Here is a 24563-nt window from a genome sequence, read left to right as displayed (position 1 = left end):
CAAGAGGCACAGGCACAGTCACTCAGCCAGGGCCATGACACCACCTTGCTGCGACTGTAACTCAATCACTCTTACATAAGATCTGGGCACCGCTCCCATCAGTGTTTGTATAAAGCTGCCATGGTCTAGACTGAGCTCAGTGCTGCCAGCAGGTGTGTGTGCCCAGAGCCCGCAGAAGATAGGCAGAGTCCAGGCATTACTCGGCCTAAACTTACACCTCCTAGCAAGCACAACTGAGGCAGATGTTTTGCACATCTACCAACACTTGCTTTTAGACACCAAAAAACTTTCAGGTATGTGAAGTAGGTATCTTGATACAAGTTTGGCAACACCAGAGGATAAAAATTCCTGGATAAGTCTTGGACATAAAAATGCAGTAAGGACTTAAAATAAGTAAAAAAATGCTTAAGCATGACCTATATAATCCAGATTTTATTCCAAAGTCCTACTGAGTTACTTACAAAAAGGTTTAGCATCCCTTCAAACCAAAAAAAAACCCTTAAGTTAAAACATCCAGCAAAATCAGGCACTAAATGACCAAATGGGCTCTAATATTACATTTTCAATAGCTAACTTATTTTACTGCAAACAAAAAAAACCATTTTCCTATTCAAATATATACACAGAGAATATTTTGTTTCAGTGCTGCACACTGTCACTTCCAATTTACACTTAATGAGAAGGTAGCAAATGGAAAACTGGAATTAAATTAAATTGAGGAAATATACCACTGTCATAATTAGATTTGTCCAGTTCTCCTCCTCTACGCTCAAGCTCTACTTCTTCAGTTATTTTTTTTATTATTATTTTTACAGGAAAATTTAATTTCATAAAACAATTACCCTTTTCAGTAGCTTGTGTCTGGTCAGCTCATCTCCCCATTAGCTTTTTAGTTCATGCTGGAGATGACATTCGCAGTGCCAGGATGAGGCAGTTCCGCAGGCTGCTGCTCTCCCGTGGTTCCTGCAGGGCCGTACAATAGCTGCATCTCTGGGCAGCCACTACAGCCAGCCAGGACACAGTTTAGCAGTATGATTTCAGATTAATTCTTGTGCAATTCTGTAACAGCCTAGCAGGCTGTGCAACACAGATGGCACCCTCACACTGACAGGCACAGTCCTGTGCTTTTGCCAAGAAAAGAAAACGCAAAGGGAAAACATCCAGGCCTGCTCTCTCACAGAATTCCTACTGCCCCACATGCTCTCTTCCTCACACCACCTTCCACAGGAGGGCTAACAGAATCTCCAGCAGATCTAGATGACCTCCAACATCCTTCTTCATAACATGAATGCTTTTATCCAAAGCTCTTTCGTATGGTTTCTCATGGACTAGTTTACTCTCTAGTGAGCAAAGAAATCCACAGCTTTTGAGAACAATTTGACTTTTGAGAGAAAGAGAGAAGGGAGAACTGTGTTTCAGGATTTGTACTGGCCTTGATTATTTCTAGTTCAAGACAAGGTCATCTGTGATGGAAAAGCAGCACTACCATAAGCTTCCACGTGCTTGCCAAGCACTGAACGGGCACACTTCCAAATCCAAGTGCAGTTTGAGTAGAACTAAACAGAAATGTCTTTTCCAATGCCAAAGGTAAACAGATTTTTTTTAATTGTCCTACTATGCTATTTGCCTTAGTTTTCTTATCAACACGTCTCACCTCTCTCAGAAAGCTGAAGAAAAATAATAAGTTGATATCTTAGATAAAATGAGGTCTAAGCAATTGCAGCAAAGCATAATTTATGAACTAAGACAAAGTATTTATTATTTATGAGCAAGAAATGAAATAAGGAGTTAAGTAAAAGTAAGTTCTAAATTAATATCATACCATATAAGAATGCAGACACACCTTCATTGTGCCATGAAGTGGCAGAATAGAGACCTGAGTTGCAGCAATCAGGGGTCAAACATGCTTCAGTGCTGAAAGGGACTACAGACACCAGATCTCCATGTGGCTAATTAGCCTGAAGTAACTGCCTCTCCCCAGCAGGGAGCATGAACAAGTAATTTTAGAGAGCAAAAGGCATAAATAAGCATTTCTGGTGCACAGTGGAACACAGTGCTCAGCTGTACTACTAGTGTGGTCAGCATTGTCTCAAGGTCTGGACACCTCGTTGTATGGTTTACGTGAGCATACGTCGAAACAATAGTCACTCACTGGCTACTTCTCCTTTAAGGATTAACCCTGAAAATATAATCCCTGGGAATATTTATCACCTTTAAAATAAGAACAAAAAGAAACTCCAGAATGTGCTGGTTCATTTCAGTTTTTATTTGGAGAGGTAGCCTCTAGTCTTAGAAAACCCTACAGACACTTCCAACTTTTCTTCTGCTTACACTGCACTTCTGGACATCACTCCACAGCTGACAGAACAGCAAAGACATCCCAAACACCTGGCTCAGACATGAACAGGTTTCTTCCCCAGGTGTTCTGGGAAACCTAAAATCTCCAAAGGCTCATCAGAAATCAAAGAAACGTCTTCTGAGCCAACACAGGAAATACACAACCAAGGGAAACTGCAACCAAAAAATTTACAAGGAAGCACAGCCATCCATGGCTCTGGGTTTGGATGAGTGCTCCAAGTCACTAAAGCTGTAGTTTACCAGAGGATTCAACCAGTTTGCAATTTGATGGCTGTGCTCCAGGTATATTTATATCCCAAGTCCGATATCCAAAAGCAAATGAAGGACTGTACATGAAATCTGTCTCTCATACAGGAGTGCACTTGCTTTTTCTAAGTTAAAGGTTTCTGTTGAAAAACATGTTTTAGCTTTTATAACTAATAAGCTCATGCATAGAAATTTGAAACACCGTCTTCACTCATAGTGTTTCACATCAAGCACTAGCACTGACAATTACAAAGACCAGTATAGATTACTATTATGAAAAATTTATGGCAATAGTACCTGACAGTTACACAACTTACAGAATGTAAAGGTCACAAATTCAAAAGAAAAGTGGAAATAAAGGTCTTCTGGTGTGGCCCCAGACCAGTGTCTACAACTACTGTGCTCATGGATATGAAGAGGCCAATTAAACCAGCAAGTATATCTTTCTGTGGATAAGGATTCATGAAGAAAGCAACTCTATACACAAAAGAGCACAGCACCCTATATTTCTTTTGAAAATTATGTGGTTTTTTCCTCTAAAATGTAGATTTAGTGCAGAAGTTAGCAGCTTTCATCATTCCTGCTCTGGGAAGCAGGAATGAATGCTCTGGGAAGTGTAGCTGTAAGGAGAGGCTGAGTCACATTGTTTAAGAGAGCCTGGTATTAATTATGTAACAAGGGCAGCACCAGGAAAAGAAATACACTTTCTGTAGCATCTTTCTGCTCTTTGACTGAATGCTTAACAGAGTTTAAATGTGCTAAGCAAATACCATTATAAGTGCCCTAAGATGGGAAAAAAAAAAAAAAGTTGCAGTTTAAGGAAGGCTTGTTGAAGAGTGCACAGCCCAGCAGCCTAGTACTATGAGTCATGATAACAAGTGCTGCCAGTATCTTAGAGACAGACACTTTGCTTCCAGAAGTTTGTGTCAAAATTCAGCTGACAACTGTAATGCACTGTCAAAAATAATGTGGTGAATATAGACTATGCAACCACCCAGAACACTGTAGTCGCTGCTGCTTTATGAAGATATAGAATAACATTCATTTAGGTGCAAGGGGAAAAAGGGGAAGGAACAACAACAACAAAGCACAAAACCACAGTCTGAGTACGTCCAAACATAAATTCAGTCACATTTAGAGTTCAGGGATTTTGAGGTAATTCAGGCACTTCTTGTAAACCAGAGACCAATCAGCCCAACACATCCAAAAGCACCAAGCCTATGAAAAGTACATCACTCAACAAAAATGTGGTTGATGTCAAATCTTTTTATAAAGCACACTTGTAACAACTGTTGTAATTGATTACCAGAGTCAAACTTTACTAAAAACACAATTCTGTGAGACAGCTGGTTTAAAAAAACATTGCCAGTAGCATCATTAGACCGACAAATGATCTAATAACGCCCATGTAGTATTTTTAATTGAAGGCACAGAAATGACAGTAGCTTTCTGTTTTAAAAGCTGAACACTCCTACTTGTAGAGCAATGACACTATTTTGCAAGAGTGTGCAAAAATTATTTAGCTACTTATTATGCAATTAAGTGAAATATTTTACAAAGAAGTACATATGTTTGGGAACTTCCTCACATTACAACTTAAAAAGGCCTTTAAGAAATCAAGGATAAGTACCATAAATATATTCAGAAAAAAGCAAAAAAACCAATGTTTATTCACTACTCTATATTATTCAAGAAAAATATTTCTTGAATAGGAGGGGAAAACAGATGTAATGCAAGATTATCCAGATGACCAAAAAACCATCAGTCATGCCAACATTAGGCTTCATTCAATTTCTTCTTCAGTTAAACATATGCCTGTTCTAGAAGTTCACTACATCTTCCAAATAGCCTAATTTTTAAAAATAGGTACTCTATTATTTTTAGACAAAGTTAAAAGGTTTCCTACATCTGCAGCAAAGAACTCCATTATTGCCTCTGCAACCCAGATTTCCCTTTCCTTTTTAAACACCCACACATATTCACTTACGCTCCCAGCTCTTAGATATACAGTCCAGAAATCACTACATGTTCATGCCAAGACTACTGTAGCTCTGAAAATTGTTTTCATTTCTTTCCTCTCCATACACAAGCTTGATCTTCCCAGTTATATATTCTCAAGTTTAGGGAAGTTGGTTGGTTGCTTTATACCTCTGAACCACAGCTCCAACAATTACATTTCGCCAACTCAAAACAAACACAGTTACCAACATACTTATTACAGGTAAAGCTACAAGCCACTTCCCAAGCAATTACAGTTAAATAATACAACAGAAGGACAGGAGGGTCAGGTCAGTTAAAAAATTACAAGTTGTCATTAATTATTACTGCAATGACTGCTTATCTAACACTTCTAAAATAACCAGAGACTTCACAGGGGGACAAGACAATTAAAAACAGTGTTTCAATAATCTGCTCTGAATAGTGCCTTCACTCTGTTAACTTTCAGTGCAACATTCTTAGAACAGAAAACACTGTATGACTTCTGCCACTCCTTGTTAAAAAACAAAAACAACACAAAAAAACACACTGTATCCATAACACCCGATACACCAACTTCCAAAGCAAACTGCAGAAAATTTCTTCATATTTATTGCTGACTGTTTCTAATGAACAGAAGTTGCTCTGTTTCAAAACAGAAGGTAGACTGTTCAAGCAATGACTGAAAGCTTTGAGTTGGCAAATCCCAGCTCTGGAATAAGGAAAAATAGAAATAGTACTTTATTTAGTACTGTCTGTTTTTAAACTTGCAAACCAGAAAGAAACAGTATTATCCACCTTCTTCAGTCCTTCTGGTTCGGCTACACACTGTTAAATGTCTTAAAAAAGACTTTTAATTATTTTCTTTATGTCTGTTCATTCTATTTGCAAGGTTCTACATCATCAAACTTCAAAGATAATTTTTCCATCTTTCCATTCCTATGCAGTGACACTGTATTCAGTTGCACACTGAAGACTTGACCACCATGCTGCTCTTTATTGGCTTTAAAAGAAAACCTCAGAAAGTTAGCTAAAAGTCAGGACAGTTCAGGAAACTATGCTAAAAATTCAGTAGGTAGCATTTTCCCACACTGAGCCATGCTCCAAACTGATTGCTCAGTACGATGCCGGATGCTCTTTTGCTGAAAGCAAGCATTTCAGGCAAATATAAACTAACAGTCCCCAAACTCTATCCCACTCTTCCTCCCTTTTTCAATCCCTGATGAAGCTGAGAAGTTTGCAAGTCTCTCGGTACTGATTCTAAAAACACTCCATAAAGTTTCAACCAGGTGCAAAACCTGAGTTATCCACAGGCCATAATCTTTTGCTCAGCTAACTCAGGCTGACTTTCAGATGTAGTGAAGAGGAAGTTAGTTAGCAAGAGAATATTTAGCATTTATATGGAATACCAGTGGAAAGCTGAAATAAATGGAGCTTAAGTAACAAGAAGTCAGAAGAATGGGACTCATCACAGTTGACTGGTGAATAAGTTTGGAGTTGGTACTGCTCTATCTGAGCCTCACTCAACATCGTCTGTGCAAGAAATCCAGTGGAATCTGGAACCTCACAGGAAAGCCACACACACATTCACATCCCAAAGTTAGCAGAAAGGGAGCTCTCCAGTGCAGCAACATTTGCAGCAAGGGCTGAGCTGTCGCCATTTCACTTGCTCAGCCTTTCATCCAGTCCAGACAGCCTTACATGACACTACACAGGGGACTGTGTAAGTGCAGGGTAGTAACTTCTCATCTTCAGATCTCTTCAATTACACATCTCCAGTTCTACATCTGTAGCACACAAAGATGCATTACCCTGAAGAAAGGCAAGAAATAAACACAATCAAAAGTTTTTTTAATAAAACAATTCTGGCAGAAAATGTGCCTAAATGAGGATCCTGCATGGAAAAGAACTTTCTGGCTGAAGTCTTCTCTAAATATTCTCATATTCCGCTAAATATATGTTGTATGTTTCTGTCGCTGGGTTTTGGTAGCAGGGGGTGGGGGTTACAGGGGTGGCTTCTGTTAGAAGCTGCTAGAACCTTCCCCTGTCTGGTGGTGCCAATGCCAGCCAGCTCCAGGATGGGCTTCCTGCTGCTGGACAAGGCCGAGCCAATCAGGAGTGATAGTAACGCCTCTGTGATAACATATTTAAGAACAGAAGGTTGTTGTGCAGTGAAAAATTCCAGCCAGGGGAGAGCAGAGTGAGAACATGTGAGCAACAATGTAGACACCAAGGTCAGTGCAGAAGCAGGGGCAGGAGGTGCTCCAGGTGCCAGAGCTGTGGCCCCTGCAGTCTGTGGTGCAGACCATGGTGGAGCAGCTCTGCCCCTGCAGCCCAAGGAGGACCATCGGGGTGCAGAGATCCACCTGCAGCCCATGGAGGAGGCCATGCTGGAGCAGGTGGATGCTTGAAAGAGGCTGTGACCCCATGGAAGGCTCAGGATGGCGCAGGGTCCTGCTGGAGACCTGCAGCCCGTGGCGAGGGAAATGCACACTAGAGCAGGTTTTTCCTGCGTAGGACTTGTGGCCCCTGTGGGGGACCCACACTGGTACAGCTCATTTGTGAAGGGCTGCACCCCATGGAGGAGTGACCCATGGGACAGCAGTGTGGGAAGAACTGCTGCCCGAGGGGTGGACTCACACTGGAGAGGTCCATCAAGGACTGTCTCCGATGGGAGCAGGGGAAGGACTCCTCTCCCCAAGCAGCGTCAGAAACAACAACTGACCATAAGCCCCATTCCCCATCCCCCTCCACCGCTGGGGGGAGGAGGGAGAACATGGAAGGAAGGAGGAGTGGGAAAAAGGTGTTTTTAAGATTATTTTACTTCTCACTCTTTTGCTCTGACTCTGTTAGTAATAAAATTCAATTAATATCCCCACTTTGAGTCTTTTTTGCCCATGATAGTGAGTAGTAAGTGACCTCTCCCAGCTCTTCTCTCAACTCATGAATCCCTTGCTGTTATTTTTTCTCTCCTCTGTCCAGTTGCGTAGGGGAGTGAGAGTGGCTTTAGTGGGTACCTGGCATCCAGCCAGGGTCATCCCACAACCATATATTAATAACTGGAATATTTAATCTCTTATTTGTTTGATCTAGAAAAAGATACCTACATTGGGCAAACAAGCTGCAGGTACTTTGGCTTAGTCCACATTGTCTAGGGTATTAAATTTCCTCACTGCCAGTATAGAAGAACATTCTCTATGTAAAGAGAATGCCTTAAGTTGAAGAAAACATTCAAAAGCTGATCGACTGATGCTTAACCTGATTGCAGTTAAAGATGTGATGCTTCAATACCACCTCTACTTCATTAAAACTATTCACTTATTGACTACAATATCCAATATATCATTGGAGACTTTAACCTAACAAAGTGAAAAGAGCATGCTCCACTACCTCACCAGGAAAGTATGGGCTGATTTCATGTTCTTCACACTTTTGATAATATACAAAACAGAAAAGGCTGTTTGGTTTTCTAACAGTTTAGCTTCCACTCCGGGGCAAGTAGGAACTCCTTGTTGGCTAGGCTAAACAAATTGAGTGTGGAAATAGTCATTCTCCTGCTTTAATTGGTACTGGCATGCAGACCTCACTGCATTAGCAAGCTTACAGTTTGGAATTACCACTAATATTAATACCAGTATATTTCACCAAAACTTTAGCTCCAGGACAGAGTAGATCCACGAAACAAGTGCACCCTGGTAACGCACCACAGTGTAAAGTGACAGGTGCACAGGACTCTCAGCATATACTACAAATACTGTAGAAAGAACTAGTTACTTCCTTGCTACTAACACTTGCTTTAAACAACCATTATTTATGCTGGCCTAACAGAAAGGCTAAGCACCTTCTACTTCATGTCCTAGCTGTGGGCTTAATTTCTCATTAGGTCTCAGGTTCCCTGATTAGATTACAAATCCAAACAGAACTCCAAAACTATTAATGCAAAGTCACTTTAAAGAAAAAAAAAAAGTCATGCAGCAGGGTAGCTCACACAAATTAAAAGCAACTGTCTCCATTTTACATCACAGGCATGGGAGGCTCTGACTCCGTTTCTGGAACGATCCTCCTCTGCTGTGCGCAGCTGCTGGCCTGGGCACTGCCCCGCCAGTCTCCCTCAGCACCAGTGCACACAAAGCAGCAACACCTGATCCTGGGATCATTTCTGTCTGCTGAACACTCGGCTGCAGCTCCTTGGGGACACAGACAAAAGTCTGTTCTGACAAGCTTCTTCAGGGTCAAAACCCAATTCTTTGTCTTGACTCAATTAAATCAGCTCTTCTTGGCACCTAATACTTCTAAATCGGGCGTTTCCCAGCTGCTCTCAGAAATCATCAATGCAAATTACCTGTGGTTTGTCTGCATCAGAGTTCATAGTCCCTCATGCACTGGAGGTAGCATAGATGCTTTCAAAATAAGTATTCATATATAAACTGTTTCAAATTGCCTTAGAAATTTAAGCTCATGGTAACTGTTTATAGATAAAGACTACAGTAAAACTATCTGAGATGGCTACAGTCCCTGCCACAAAATTCATTAAACTTATCTCTTTCCTTGGAGCACTTAATATCCAACAAGAGAAGAGCTCCTTTGGCTTAAATAAGACCTAACAGCACAGTGCATGAAGAGAGGTGCACACAAGGTTTTCCAGAAACTAAGAGGGAACTTCACCGGGGAACGGAAAGCTATGAGTTCACACAAAATAATGGGTTAATGACATACTGGTAGTGCCTCAAGGTCAGGAAAGGTATTACACTAAGGCTTATATAAAGCTTTCACAATGGGTCACACATTTATTAAAAGCCATATAGAGACATAGATATCCATATATTAGTCCATAACTTAAAGGCTGTTTCAGACAGTTTTCCTCACCAGCACCATGAAGCCAGAAGAATGGATGTTAGCACAAGCCACATACTCTGCATCACCAACAGCTACAAATCAGATAGCTGTCTCTCACACCTGTACTGACTTCCACTCCATGGCTGCACTCAGCTTCAACCAATTCTACCTCTACTCTTACAGCAAACTTAAAGGAAAAAAAAAAAAAAGGCACAACAAAAAACCCCATAATTCAGCAACAACAAAATTCTAGTGTTTTGGCCAACCTTGTTTCCATTTAAAGAATTTTCTTCAGCACTATAGACAACATTTGGGGGATGGAGAGAAGAGGTACAGGGCTGTTTATTCCAGCATACATTAAGGTAATATATTTAGAAAGAAAAAGTTTGAATATTTAGACAAAACTTCAAGCAAAGTGGTGTTCTAAAGAAATTTCTGGCAAGTATTAAACAAAGGCTTAAAGAGTGTTAATAGATCGATCCTTTTCTCCCCCTGAATTTCCAGATTTCTCCAAAACAGGTACTTCTAATTTTTTCTAATAGAGTCTGCTTTTACTATTTCAGTGTCAAAGGTAAAGAGAGAAAACAGTCTGCACTGTTTTAAATATTTAAATATTTTTGCTAAGTCATGCTATAGAAAATGTTAATTGTATGATTTAAGTGATTTCAACACTGAATCTGAAGAAAGGCTAGTGCAAGGAAGACAGCAATGAAGGTCTTAAAAAAAATTCTTTTTCAACAAAGTGGTTTATGGGAAGGGGGTTTCTTGTTTGTTTGGTTAATTGGGGTTTTTTTAAGAAACATGGCACCTAAGCAGATAGTAGCACCTTAAGACCCTCCCAGAAAAGTTTATATTCTCCCTGGTTTCAACTATAGACTTTGCTTGTCCATGCCTTATCAACAGACTTTTGTTTACACAGAAATACAGAACTCTGTCATCAAATGAAGTGCAACTGCAATGCAGCCCTTACCCTTACGTAAGCCCTATCACATGAATAATTAGCAAGGCCCATAGGAAACTACAAATAGCTTATTTCCCAACCCTGCTTCCCAGAGTTAACCATTTCTAGACCACTGAACTAAGAATCAGTGGCTGAAGAATGGAATCAAGGCAAATTGAAACCAGTGAAGTGAGAAAGACTCAGGACAGGGAGCAGGATTGCTTAGCACAAATTAAAGGAGACCAGGACTGCTTTCACTTCAAACACAATCATGTTTATAACTAAACACATAATTGGATTCTCAATCAAATCCAGCTGACTGGTGTTACACAATATGTCAGATCAGTGTCAGAACGAATAAAAAAATTGTACACCATCTCTTGTGTTTTTCCTGTATTACCCATCACCATCCTAATCTGGAGCTACCACATACCGTTCAGAGTAACAAGACTTAAGCCCCCTGTTTCCAGGCAGCCATTGCAATGCATTAAGTTGTTTAATCTGCAGCAGCACTGTTGGCAGAGGGGCCTTGCAACAACAGCAAAAATGGAGTAACACAAAGACCCAGCAGCTGAAAAATAGTCCAGCAATGACACTCCACCTAAAACTTGCTGACAGAAGAAACTGATAGCTTCAGTACCTCTAGCAATTCTTGATGGTACCGTGGGGTTTTGTAAACTAAAAACAAAACAAAACAAAACAAAACAAAAAAAAAACACAAAAAAGCAAAACAAAAACAAACAAACAAAAACAAACCACACCAAAAACACCACAATGAAAACTGGTAAGTGTAGTCCTTTCTTACCTACCCTAGCCAACAATTTAAACAAACTCCACCAGAACTCAAGTGAGGAAAAAATGGCCAAATACAACTTTTCCTTTTAAAAAGACAAAACTCTACATCCCACATAAGGGAGGTCATTGTGCAGCTCTTCTGATTTTTGTTCATTTTCACAAGCACACTGAACTGATAAAGTCCAATATGCAATGTACACAATAAGAATATCCAGAAAGACTTATGGATTAGAAGAAAAGAAAAAAATCTGACTGTCTTTGAACCTTTGAGACTTCACAATAAAACTGAAAAGTCCATGGCTCTACACCTTCTCATCATCCCTACCTAGCTGTGGAGGAAGAGAGAGAGAACTCTGAATGTCCATTCCTTTTGGAAACAAAACTTCTCAGCTATTTCCAAAGTAATTGAAAATATACCATACCTTTGTACTCCAATTGCACCTAGATCAATAAGCAATAGGAGTCTCCCCATGGGGTCATTGTTACTCCAACACCAGAGCTAACCCTATAAATAGCAGCAGATGTCTTTGTAGCTTAACCCCATACTGAAGAGCAATACCTAAAACAAGTCACACAGATTATTTAATTATTTCCAATCTTCAAAGTGAGGGGGCCAGGGTCCCCTAACCAGGCATTTGCTCACACCAGCACACTGAAGCAAGGACACATAATATATAAGAGAAGGTGGCAAAAGTGGAGAGCAATTACCACTACAACAGTGCAGGACATGACAAGCATTCTGCCGCACTGGATATTCCTTGGATAGACATATAGCCTTGCACAAAAGAAGTTTAATCTTAAGGTGATAACTGCATGTATAAGTTATAAAATATGGGCATAAAAAGAGCAGTCAGTTGTCCAGCTAGACCACATTTAGTCTATTTCCTTGACATATCTGATAAAATTTGAAAGTCAGTAACATTTCCTAGCTACAATCTGAGAAATCAAAAGCATATAAATTCAAGAAATACACATATGAGCTTTGAAGCACTTCATTCAGTCTACCAATACATTTCTCTCTTTTAAAAAGATTGAACTTCAACCAGACAACTCTTACAGATACTAGGCAGGCATCCAACAATACAAACAACACAAACCAAGATAAATGTTAACTTTGCCCAGTGCTCCACATCCATTTTATGAATACACAAATCTAAAGAAATAAAGCAAGTTAAAAAACCCATTTATCATACACAAGACAAAAACAGATAATGCACAAATTACAATTAATTTCCAAAGAGTCTTAAGAAACCACTCCAAGGTAACTAACTGATGCTTTTGGATTGTATTCACAAGATTATCACATGCTTCATGTGATGAACCAATTACTATTGGACGCATTTCTTTCTGCCACACAGAAGATACTGTCTGAACAAGCCAGAATGACTGAAAGAATGAAACAGGAACAGTCAGAGACAGGGAAAGAGAAGCGATTGTTCTACAAGATGGCTGAGGAGAGCACATCTGAAAAGCAAAGAAACATTAAACAGTGATGGAGATTAATTATTCTTACTAGTCAGCTTGGTCAAAATAATAAGTATGCTTAAACTGTGGAAAAGAAAATGCAGGCAGAAGGTGAGCACCACGTATTCCTGGTGGGAGAAGAGGAAAGCAGACTTATCAATTACTGAATAACACTCTGAATGCCTTCGCAGCAGCAATGTCACATTTATGATGAAAGAGTCCTCAAAACAAGTAGAGGAGGATCATATGAGGTGAATGTAGAGACTTTAGGAGTATAGATACCACACAAACAAACTAAAGCCTCCAGTACTTCACGCTGTGTATGCTTACAACACGTTACCTCCTAGTAGCAGCCGTATCACCAGCACCACTGGATGACTGCCAGTCCCCCAGGAATCCCCTCTACCATCTTTGGAACTTATCTGGAGAAGAGGCTGCACACCCTTTGCTGAAGGTGTCCCATGCATCTCACCTTTCCAACAGATCATAGACACAGAGTCCTTCAATACATTCCAGGCTTTTAGGCCTTGTCTGCTCTCTTCCAATACAGAACAGAAGGTAACAAATGTAACAGGCCCAAGCTCCTTCCTGAGATTCACACTGGGAGGACAAGAGGCACTGGTCATAAAACAAAGCACAAGATTTCCCAGCCTGGCATAAGGAAAAAAATGTGACCATCAAACATTACGACAGTCAAGTACTAGTTGCCCAGAGACACTGAGGAATTTCCATCCTGAGAGGTTTTTCCAAGATCTAACTTGATAGAGCCCTGTGAAATCTCACCTGAATTTAGTTTTAGCCATGCTTTGAGTGGGAGGTTGGATCAGATGACCTCCTGAGGTCACTTCAAACTTGGATTAATCTAAGCTTACCCTTTGAAAGCCATAAGGCTTTACTGTTCATGAGGACATCATCACACCTCTGTGAACACACTCTGACATTTGAATGGGATCATTCGATTGTGCTGAATTCAGATCCTGGCCCTCAACATGCAGCTTCACAGAATTACAGACAATTGAGGTGGAAAAAAAATCTTGGAAGGTCAGAGTTTATTTACCCACTCTACCTTTCTGGACAAAGGCACCATCAACTTGATCCAAAATGTTCCTGGCAGTTATCAGTTTGAATTGCTTTTAGAAGTCTCCTATATGGGCAATTCCCCAGAGACTAATCATTCCAGGACATCCATTCTTACAACAGAAAAAGATTTTCTTCCTTTTACTTTTCTTACCAGAATTTAAATCTACTACTTTTTATAGACTTCACTTTGAGCACAGAGAACATTTTATTCCCTTTTACTCCATATTTTACTCCATGTATTTCAATATGAGTCTCTTACCAATCTTCCCTCCTCACGTCCCACTATGGGAGGGGTCATGTTTTCTAGTCATTTGCCTTCTCTTTTCAATTCCCCTCAGTTAGTCCACATTTTTCTTGAACAGCAGGACTCAAAACCTAACACTAGACATCAGCAGTACTAACCAAAGGGTATGGATTTCTTTGCTCCTTACGTAAGGACTCCAATTTCCATTACACTAATTTTCCTCTTTTGCTACAACACTGCTGTTTCATGCTTAATATTTACACATTATTCATAATCCCTTGAACATTTGCCTACAACAGCATCAGAGAGTGCACCAGCCCTTTTTTTTCAGTCAAGTAGCAACCAAGATGTAGGTCAACACCATTTTATGCAACACCATTTTCCTCTTCCCAGAGAGTCATCTCTGCACTCAGCAGTCATGAGAGTTCAAAAATCAACAGAAGCACTGTTTTTAGGGCTGCAAGCACAGAACAAAGCACTTTCATTTGAAGCTCTCAACTGTACAATGTTTCTTGGAGGTCTTTTCCAGCCTTGACAATTCTATGATTCCTCTTTGGGGCCTACCAAAGCTTTATTTGTTGATCTTTAGAGAAGAAGGAAAAGTCCACCTGTTCCTAAAAGCTTTGCTAACAATGATAATGAAATAGATCTACAGCTATATTTGAAAATGCAGAGCCAGGACAGTGTGTTGAACAGCCAATGCAGACCACTTTGAGGACTGTGTGGGGAAGAAAAAGAAATAAAGAAAACAAATGAAAAGAAAAACACCAACAAAAAATAAAACCAATGAACTAACCAACCAATCAACCAAAACAAACAAACAAAAAAAAACATCACACCACAATGACAATCCCAACAAAACCCTAAAATCTGAAAGTCTGAAGCTTTCGGGAGTTCAAAAAAAGAAAAAAGGACATTTAATTATACTGATGTTTAAATCTCAAATAGTTTACTTGCAAATACCAATTCAGTCCTATGTCACATCTCATTTCAGCTTACTGAACACCAATCCACTTTTGCTGAACTCAGAGTTCTGCAAATGAAGATCAGACTGGCAATTTCATTGTTCCTGAGTGATGGACTGACTGATCAGATTAGACAGAAGCATAAGCTGTGCTCTAAGTGATATAGATTGAACAGGTGGCCTCCGCTCTGATCTACTGCCTCTTCAAACACTTACAAGTAGAATCCTTCTCTTTTTGATCACATCTAGAAAATATACATTCAGATATTTAGTCGCCCTTAACCCAACATGAAAATATTTTTCTGGTCTTCAATGCATTTTGAACAGTTTGCTCACAACACAACCTTTCCCAAATATACCAGTAATTCACACGCACAATATAATTTTAATTAGGAAAATACAGATGTTTAGATGGTATCAACACCCCTAGCCTGCAAAGTAATGTGTATAGATAATACCTCTTAAGGAAAAATTCAAAAGGCATCACATTACAGAGTCTGAAAATAATTATTTCACAGGTACTTAAAATTAAAGATCAGACTTCAAAAAGAATTTATTTAAGACTAGTAAGTAAAATAAACCTTACCTGAACAACTTATGCAGAGTGACAACTAAACCAATGTTTGCTTAGCAGGTAAAAAAAACTGAGTAGTCAGCTATTTCCTGCAGATCAAAGTGTCTGGTAGAGGCATAATTCCTTTTCCCCTTCACAGAAACAAATGATAGAGAGAGGGAGGAACAAAGCCATATATAGAATTGTTAATTGTAAGACTTTACAGTGAAGGCAATGGCTAACTCAGATGTTGTAGTAGGTTTTAGTTGCTTTTCTCATGATATTACATCATATATTATTTATATCATAAGCGTTTACTTTGATGCTACATCTTTGGCCTGAGGACCTTACGACATAATTCTAAGGTGACAATAAATAAAGTACCAATGGAGCATGGGGAGGTAAAAGCAGAAAAAGAACATTAAAAAAAAAAAACAGCTCACACTCATACCCCTCTCATATTCTCGTAAGGGAGAGATGGGGACACAGAGATTGCGTCCTATGGCAGAATCAGGTACAAACTAAGAGGCACTGCTGCAGCTGGCAAATCAATACTACTGAGAGAGAGATTAACAACTCTAAGACCTTGGGATAATGAGCTACTTGGAATGACACAAAAGGTCTCAGGACTCATCTCCCAATTAGTCCCCACGCCAAAGAAATGTCCAGGAAAATGAATGCTAAGGATTATTGACTTGGAAAAACAAAGTTAATTAGAAAAGTAACTTCTTAATTTTCAGTATTTTGAATAAATTATATAAACACAGATCTTACTTAAGTCAGTCTACCTTCCTATCACTTTATTCCAAGAAGTCTCACATGCAACCTGTCACCAGATGCTTCAAAGGAACCCAGACAAGCCACTTTCTCCATTCAACACAATGCTAAGGGCTATACTGTACATGGGACATTTCTTAGCAATCCTGACAGTGACCCCACAATCATGCAAGACTATATTTCATTTTTTGCAATATATTTCTAGAGGATGCTCTTTTGTGTTTTAACCCATTACTGATGATTTGCACAATTTCTTAAGCAACACTACTAACAAGTCCCATAATTAATATAGTCTCTTTTCAGCTTAATACGTCCCTTTAAATTTGTCTTAGCAGTATTAAGCAAAAGACAACTAACATGATTATAAATGGAAGGAAAAAACAGTCAATGAAAAAATACACAGCTCAAAGACAATAACTAAGGGGTTGGACAATTGACTCAAGATCTGGAATACCTTTTTCCAAGGTCCCAGATGAGATTAGACCCCATAAACAGAGGAGCCTCTTTGATCAAATTCTTCCATTATCAAAAGGGAACACAGAAGAAAAGATAAGTGTCAGACTTTGAGATGTCTCACAAAAGGGAAACATTTTCTGTCTAGTCCTATTATTGATAACATTCCCTGTGTTCAGCTCTGGTAGCTGAACTGTAATGCTATAGCAAGCTCTAATCTTTTAACTCTTATTCACCTTGAAAATACTGTTTTATTCATATTTTTAAAAGATCAATTACACTTCACATAAAGGAAAGGGAAAGTAAGTATCCTTCAAAGTTAGAGTGTACAAGGGAAAAGATTTCAAGAAACCTGGAGTATTTAAGAGCTGGTATGGAAAAATTATATCTAAAATGTCCTGCAAAGAGTTAGATACTTGCTAACAACAGAACTGAGCAGAGTTCCTACAGCAGCGTGAATGCAAGAACCACCAGTGAGACACTAAGATTTACCTAAACAACAAATCCTTTAATCCATTTTTAAAGCCAATAATGGAAGTGCACTATTCCACTTGAATGCATATAAATTGCTGTGTATAACAGAACAATCATATAACAACCTTTTACTAAGGTCTTGTTGCTCTCAGTTTTCTGTGTTGAAGCTCCAGAGTAAACAAGCTGAAAGGATAAGTCATTCATCTTTGTTAGGCAGACTTAAAGATGTAAAGATGTTTAAAGGGTGCGTTGTCCCAAACAGCAAGCCAAGCATTTGTCAGCTGATTTATAAAAGAAAAAAGTTCTTTACACAAAAATTAATTATTCCAGCAGTGACCAACTTTGCCAAATCTGTTGAGGATGCTAACTAGAATAAAGGACCAGATGGTACACACTTGTTATTTCCATTCAGAGTCTATTCAGGAAATATTTTATGCTAATCAATCATAAGCTCTGAATAATCAGTTTTTCACATATTAAAATACCTGTTGAACATTCTGCTTCTCTATGCATCAAACTCAATGTGACACTGACCTTAAAATCTTTCTACTATTCTGCATTTGTATCCTGTTGCTATAGTAAATACATCAAACAAGACCATTTTTGAAAAATAAGGCAGCATTTCTCCCCATAGTTACATAGGAGCAGATATATTTCACCAAGGAAAATTGAAAATAAACATTGAGAACTACCAAAAAACAAGGAAGGGTAGGAAGAAAATGAACAAAAAAACAATTTAAGAGAAGAGAAAGAGAACAAGCAAAGAAAAAGGCATAGTTCATGTAGTTACTCTTGCTAGACTTGTTCAGATCTGGTTTGATTTCTAATTAAACTTTCTTGTTCACCAGGTCAAATGATACTTAACTTCTCACAAGTATTTTACATGGAAATAATATTACCATAACAAAAATTTTCTGCTCTGGCAGCCGCAGATACAGCAGAATACTGAATATTGTCTTTCAAAAAAAGGGCACCTAAAATGGCTTTATTTCCCCAGCAGTAATCAGGCAACAGAACATGAAAGCAAGAATTGCAGCAGCCATCTCTGAGTCGGCAGCAAGGGCAATCTATAAAACACTTAAAGCAAATCAAGGGAAAGCAGAGGGAGGGAGCAAGGCTCCCTTGATCCCAAGCACAAGGGTCATTCAGCTACTAGAGAAGAACTTACAGAAGTCACACGGTACACCTGAAAATGTGAAGCCTTGAGTTCAGTAATAAAGGCATGTCTAGACCAACAATACAAATCCTAACTTTTCATAGATAGTAAGTAGCAAAGACAACACCATTAAAGAGAAATTGGTGACTAACTCAATGGATTTTCAAAGCAAAGTAAACTCCCAAGTCTTCTACAAACTTTGGGAAGTGGCAAGTGAAAAATATAATTCATCTGCAAGCATGAACAGACCACCCATGTACAGCACTCATTGCTTTTTCTTCTTCCTATATTCAAGACACAAGGCCCAAGCAGGATTTATTTCCCGTCCAACAAAGAATGAGTTTGTGTTTACAACAGGAGTGGTGGAAGGGAAAGTTTATTTCCTAGAAAGCAAGATCACAGATTTCAGCCTGCCCCAAGCAATATCAGTAACGGATGATCAAGCCAGATATTATGAAACCAGAATTAATTCAGCAGCAGATGGTGCCGTGTCTTTTTTTCAGCTAAAATGCAAAACATACGGATGGGGTAGAGTGAAGTTTCAGTGAAGGACAAGGGAATGTTTGTTTAAGTCAAGGAGCAAAGAAAAACACCAAAACTAACAAAAAGATTTGCAACTCGAGCTTTCCAAAAACAAGATCTCTTATGTAGTTTTCCCTTAAGAGACTCTGGGCAAAAGACTTGTTTTCCAACACCTTACTATTTAATACTGTTGATAATTTTCTTTTCTTTGATGGGGCATGCTTGCAAACTTACAGACTGCTGAACTTCTTTAACACAGTTACTTTGAGATATCTTCCCCAAAAAACTGTCCCGGCTTCACACGATTACAGATAGGTAGTAATTACTGTCTATTAAAAGGAAAACTTTGGTTCATTTTAAGGAGTCAGTGGACAATACTGTAGTCTACTGTTGCTTATCTAGTTACAGAATGATTTATGAGAATGCTTAGCGCTGTATGGGAAGCATGAAATGAGTATCTGCCCTCCAGAGCTTATAATATACACCACAGCATACACGTTCATTCATCTGACATTTGAGGACCCATTCATGGAGGGAAGCTTAAACACAGCTGTAACTGTTTGCAGAAGAGCAGCCCAAGAAAGAAAATCAATCTCAGCTGCCATCAAAGTGCTTTAAAACACACCTGTCAAAGACAGGTTTCTTCCACTCAGCTGCTTCCGTCCTAGTGTATTTAACAGTAGTTGGAACTAACACGTAGGAAAACTTCAGTATAAAAGCTATTAGAAGAAAATCCTTAAAAAGAGGAATGCAAAAGATTAAAAGGTAGAGGGAGACGTGACAACAACAAACAGCAGATTCCACATGGGGAGAAAAAAAAAACCACATAGAAACTCGCAGAGGAGAAAAAAAAACAAACCTACATATACCCAACCGATCACATAGTTCAAGAACTGGGGGTATGAAAAGAAATTCTGCATTCCCATAACAAAGCTTTGCAGTGGAAAGCTAAGGTTACAAGAGATGAACATATCCCATTTGCCTAATCAAAAGTCAACACTGTATCCTTCTGTCATGCCACAATCAGCTTGATTAGTTCCAAAAAACCTCCATTCCTAAATTGAACTAGTAATCAATATGTTTTCCTAGCATACTGCACCTCCCTTTTGGGATACCAGAAACAGAGGCTGTATGGTTTCAATTCATCAGCTGCACTAGTTACTCCTACTGTTATTAAAAAAATTTAACAGTCATTCCATTATATTTTGCACACAATTTCCACACTTGGCAAACAACATTTCACCTTTGTGAAGCAGTGTCACAACATGTGGCAGACATGCAGGTGGGTATGAAAAGGGAACTTCTTAGACAGTTCAAGGCAGAGCTGGGTGGCTGGATCACACAAGTGAGGACTGTAGCAACACTCCCTTCCTTGCTTGAGGGATGAAACACAAAGAACACGAAGCAGTAGTAGTGAAGCACCCTTGCTAAAGCAGGGAAGAAGGCACGGACACAGACATACCAAGGATGATGAAAAGGGGAAACTTTCACAACTGTTCTTTACTGATTAATTAATTAAACATACTTGATTATAAAACACCATCCCCTAAAACTTCTCTCTCCCCTGGTTCTTTGTTTCTTTTGCCCAGTTTCAGCTGGGCTCCATCTTTCACAAGAACACAACCAATGCCAAAGCTCTTCGTGGATCAAGGCCATCTTTCACCTTTAGAGGACTAGAAGGCAGTTTCCCTCAATGTTCTACATTGTTATCTGGATCCTGTTATGGAGAAGACATAACAGACATACTGCCATGCTTTATCAGATAGTAGTGCTCCATGCAAGGCTTGTGGTTAGCTCTATCCAAACATTACTGTTCTCCAAAAGTTCCCTTGTTCAGCATGTATCCAAAGGACTGAAGTCCAGTTTTCTTGTCTTCTTGGATCATCACCCTTAGGACATCCTAACCCCATGGCTCCAAGCCACATGGGGCAAGGATAGGCACTAACTCTTGGAGCCACTTCAATTCCTGAGACCCAGCTCAGGTCTGGTTGGTTAAAGGGTAAAAGCAAGTGCACCTCTGACTGCAGTGACCCCATCCAGTCCCTTCCCCAACGACTCTAAAACCCAGTAACAGACAGAGGCCACTGGCTGCTGGGGATGTAAATCTTAGGTGAGAACTTCATCTACCCAGCATGCCAGCAGCCTACATGCTGCATTTTCACTATGGACATCACTGAAGTGGCAAGACTCACAAGAATTACAAACTATAATGTATATCCTTTTGTGAACTCAAAACAGTTTCCTATGATGTTGATACTATTTCATAGCCTTCTTGTCAAAAGTTACTTTTCATATGCTGAGAAGACACTTGCAAAAGCAAGACAGCAATTTTAGATTTACAAGAAGGGTATCTTTTCACATTTAGAAGAAAGAAAACATCTGATTAGATAACTATCATGGGGGCTCTCTGTATCTGAACGCAGACATTACACAGTCACACAAAGAGCAAAGTTCTTTGTTGAAGTTGCACACCATCATCAAAACTAAGCCCACATGTCTTTCAGTGGTGGGTGACAATAGAGAAAGAAATGTTTTCGTAATTGGGGAATTTAACATTAGTTACTGGATTATCTGCCAAACTATTTTCAGCTTTCATGCTTCACTAAACCGGAGTATTTAGCTCATCAGTCACAAACTCATTACACTGAAGAAAATGGGGAGCAATTAGCATACAAGATGATAGCTTAAAGGTGGTGCTAATTGGAAAGAATGAAGTATTTTTTAATCCTGTTGTATACAATTAGGTGAGATAAGCAGGTTCTGGAAAAATAATTTGCTAAACAATTTCAGATGTCTATTCTATAACCCATGTTTAAAGTTTAAGCAAATTCATTTTCATACTAAACTCAGTGCAATCTGCCTTTGCAGTATCTTGCAACCACAAGGGTTGCAAACCAAAAGCTGGTCCAGCTGTAGAGTAAGCCTTGTTCAGGAAACACACATACAAAACACAACGACTAATTCATCACAACAGTGGAGATCATCACTGAACTAAGCTCAAGTTGCCAGAAAGAACTGAATAACAAAACCAACAGGGAAACATAATATAATATTCATAATGCATGGTACAGCATGGCACCAATACATAGTGAGCTGCAAAATCAGTTGAATTATAGGACTGTACAAAATACACAATCAGAAAAAAAATAAAACCATCTACAAAGAGCTACTGGGAGAGGAAAAAAATAATTGTGCATTTTGTTCATGATTGACTGCTAAACAGAGAGGGGGAAATCTTGTGCATGAATAGTTAATCTGCCAAAAGAAAGCAAGCAGACAGGAGGAAAGATGCAATTCTTCATTACTAGTGAACTGCACTCAGACACAAGATGTTAGTTAGACAATTATTATAGTGCAGAAATACACCTTGTGACATTAGAAATTTGTTATCAGGACTTACAGCTGGGTGATTTTAACTCACTTCTACAAATTGTTTGCCATATATTATTTCTAATCATCACACACAACTATAAAAATATTTCTACCAGAAGGTTTTTAATTCCAGGCTGTAACAACCCTCTGTATTTGTAAATTAACTTCTACATCACTATTTCTCTTGGCTCAGAACATATTTAATATTTTCTTCAAACAACAGAGCAGTCTGTAAACCTGTAACACACCCTGTTTTTAGGATCACACCTATCTCATATTTTCCTTTTTAAAAATACAACCTAATTATGCTTTGGAATCATACCTCCCTGTACATCATGTGAAAAATGCTTCGACAGATACTACTCACAAAAGCATCTCTCTCCATAGAAAAATGCTACTGCAATCAGACTTTAATGACCAACTGCAGCATACACTCCTGTTATCATGCAGGGGCGGTGTTTCCCTGTTTACTGAAGATGTTACTGCACCGTTCTCCCTACACACACGTACCAACCATAGCACACAGTAACATCACTTATTTCTACATCCTTCGGAGGGAAAAAAAAAAAAAAAAACACAAAAAACCCAAACAAACAAACAAAACCCCCAACCAACCAACCAACCAACCAAAAAAACACAAAACAAAACAAAACCCCAACCCACACCACCCTTTGGTCTTCCTGAACAACCCTTGAAGTCCCTAAGGTAAGATGTATGAAATGGTTCCAAAGATCCATTGGAAGAAACAGGCCTTCCCCTAAAGTCTGATTTCTCGTGGTATAATATTGCAAGTGTGCCAGCATATAACATAAAGAAACTTTTTTCAAGTAAAGACATAAATCAACATTCAATATCACAATTAAGCCCTAAACATTGACATATATATACATACATAGACACAGATATATACACACACATATATGTTTCTCCTCGTGTTTGAATCATGTAAAGACATCTTGAAAATTAAGACATCCGTGGGCTAATCTGGAAGTTCTTCAAACAATAAAATAGTATTTTCACATAGAAAACCGACAAGAGCCAAGAGTTCTCCGAGGAACAGCAGATTTTTATCTCTGATTAAAGAGCAATTTGAATTAACTGATGTTTTAAAATTATTTAAGCTCCCCTCCCACTAAGACTTCTACATATACCTATTTCTGTGCATTGTGAGCAGCCCTGTGGGAGTTCATTCCTATAGTGTGTGAGGTCAGACACAGCCTCAGCGGGATAAAACCCTTTATCCTTCTAAAAATATCAGTCTGCCAGGATCCACTCTCGCAAAGCTCCGTGATGCAAACGGCATCGCTACAGTCCAGGGGCTGCCCTGCTTCCATGAGTAAGCACTAGCAGCACCGGGCTATAATTACCCGGAATATTTTTAGGGTCACTGCTCAAAATTAGAAAAAATTAGTGAGAAAGACCTCAGAATGGTGGGGATCTTTCCCCCCGCTCCTCTGGCTGTTTCCCACTGCTGCGAGGAGAAAAAAAGAGGCTCAGCAGGAGCAGCCAAGGCGAGGCGAGCCCTCTCTCTGCAGGGAATTTGTGCCTCGCCGGTGCCGCTGCGCGGGTGGGGAGCCCGCACGGCCGCGGGGACAGGGGCACGGGCACCCCCCGCCACCCGCACCCCGGCCCTCACCTGACCGCCACCCGCACCCCGGCCCTCACCTGACCGCCACCCGCACCCCGGCCCTCACCTGACCGCCACCCGCACCGAGCTCTCGTCCGGGCCGCCCGACATGGTGCCGCGGGCGAGGGGCGGCCGCGGGCCTTGTCGGGAGCGCCGCCGGGCCGTGGAGGAGGTGGGGGCACCGCTGCAGCTGCCCCCTCACCTCCTCCTCCTGCTCCGCCACCTCCTCTCTCCAGCCATTTTAGGTGACTGAATGAATAGGTGCGAGCCGCGGCACTGCAGGGCGGTTCGCGCCGCCGCTCCTCCTCCTCCTCCTCCTCCCTAGCGGCCCTGCCCTCCCAGTCGCTGGGCGGGGAGCACTGCCAGTCAGCCGGCGGCGGGCCGAGCCGCGGCCCCGGTCAGCGGCCGCCCGGCCCGGCGGCTCCAGCTCGTCCGCCGCTGCAGCCGCAGTGCGTCAGCGGCCCCGCCCCGGGCAACCGCCGCGGCGGGCGCGGGGCCCGGGCACACGCGGGCACCCGGCCCTGCGCACACGCACGGCCACGGCCCCCACACACACCCGCACGGCGCTCCCTGCACACACCTGCTCTTTGGACACGCTCTCCTGGCATTTGCGTTTACACACGCACACACACACACACACACACGCGTGTAGTGCTTGCCCACCGTGCGCTCGCAGCGTGCTCGCACGCGCTGGCGGCTGTGGGCGCACACGGGGCCGTCCGTGG

The 24563-nt window shown here is 40.4% G+C and overlaps 1 protein-coding gene across 9 annotated transcripts in view; it reads right to left on the bottom strand.

Annotated features, from left to right (window-relative positions):
• The window catches only part of KIF21A (kinesin family member 21A), an 87510-nt gene extending 63378 nt beyond the window's left edge, over nucleotides 1–24132 (bottom strand). For 6 of the 9 annotated variants that reach the window (XM_050323482.1, XM_050323484.1, XM_050323486.1 and 3 more), the window contains exon 1: nucleotides 23906–24131. In XM_050323482.1, coding sequence (XP_050179439.1) covers nucleotides 23906–23949 — 44 coding nt within the window. In that variant the 5' untranslated portion in view covers nucleotides 23950–24131. Of the gene's footprint in view, nucleotides 1–23905 lie in introns of all 9 variants that reach the window. The other 3 variants (XM_050323489.1, XM_050323490.1, XM_050323483.1) reach the window with 2 other exon arrangements.
• Between the last annotated feature and the right edge of the window lie 431 nt (nucleotides 24133–24563).

The sequence above is a fragment of the Myiozetetes cayanensis genome, unplaced genomic scaffold (assembly GCF_022539395.1).
Source record: "Myiozetetes cayanensis isolate MyiCay16 unplaced genomic scaffold, myiCay2020 scf3, whole genome shotgun sequence".
NCBI lineage: Eukaryota > Metazoa > Chordata > Aves > Passeriformes > Tyrannidae > Myiozetetes > Myiozetetes cayanensis.
The sequence above is the reverse complement of the archived record's forward strand: the minus strand, read 5'-3'. Positions and strand labels throughout refer to the sequence as shown.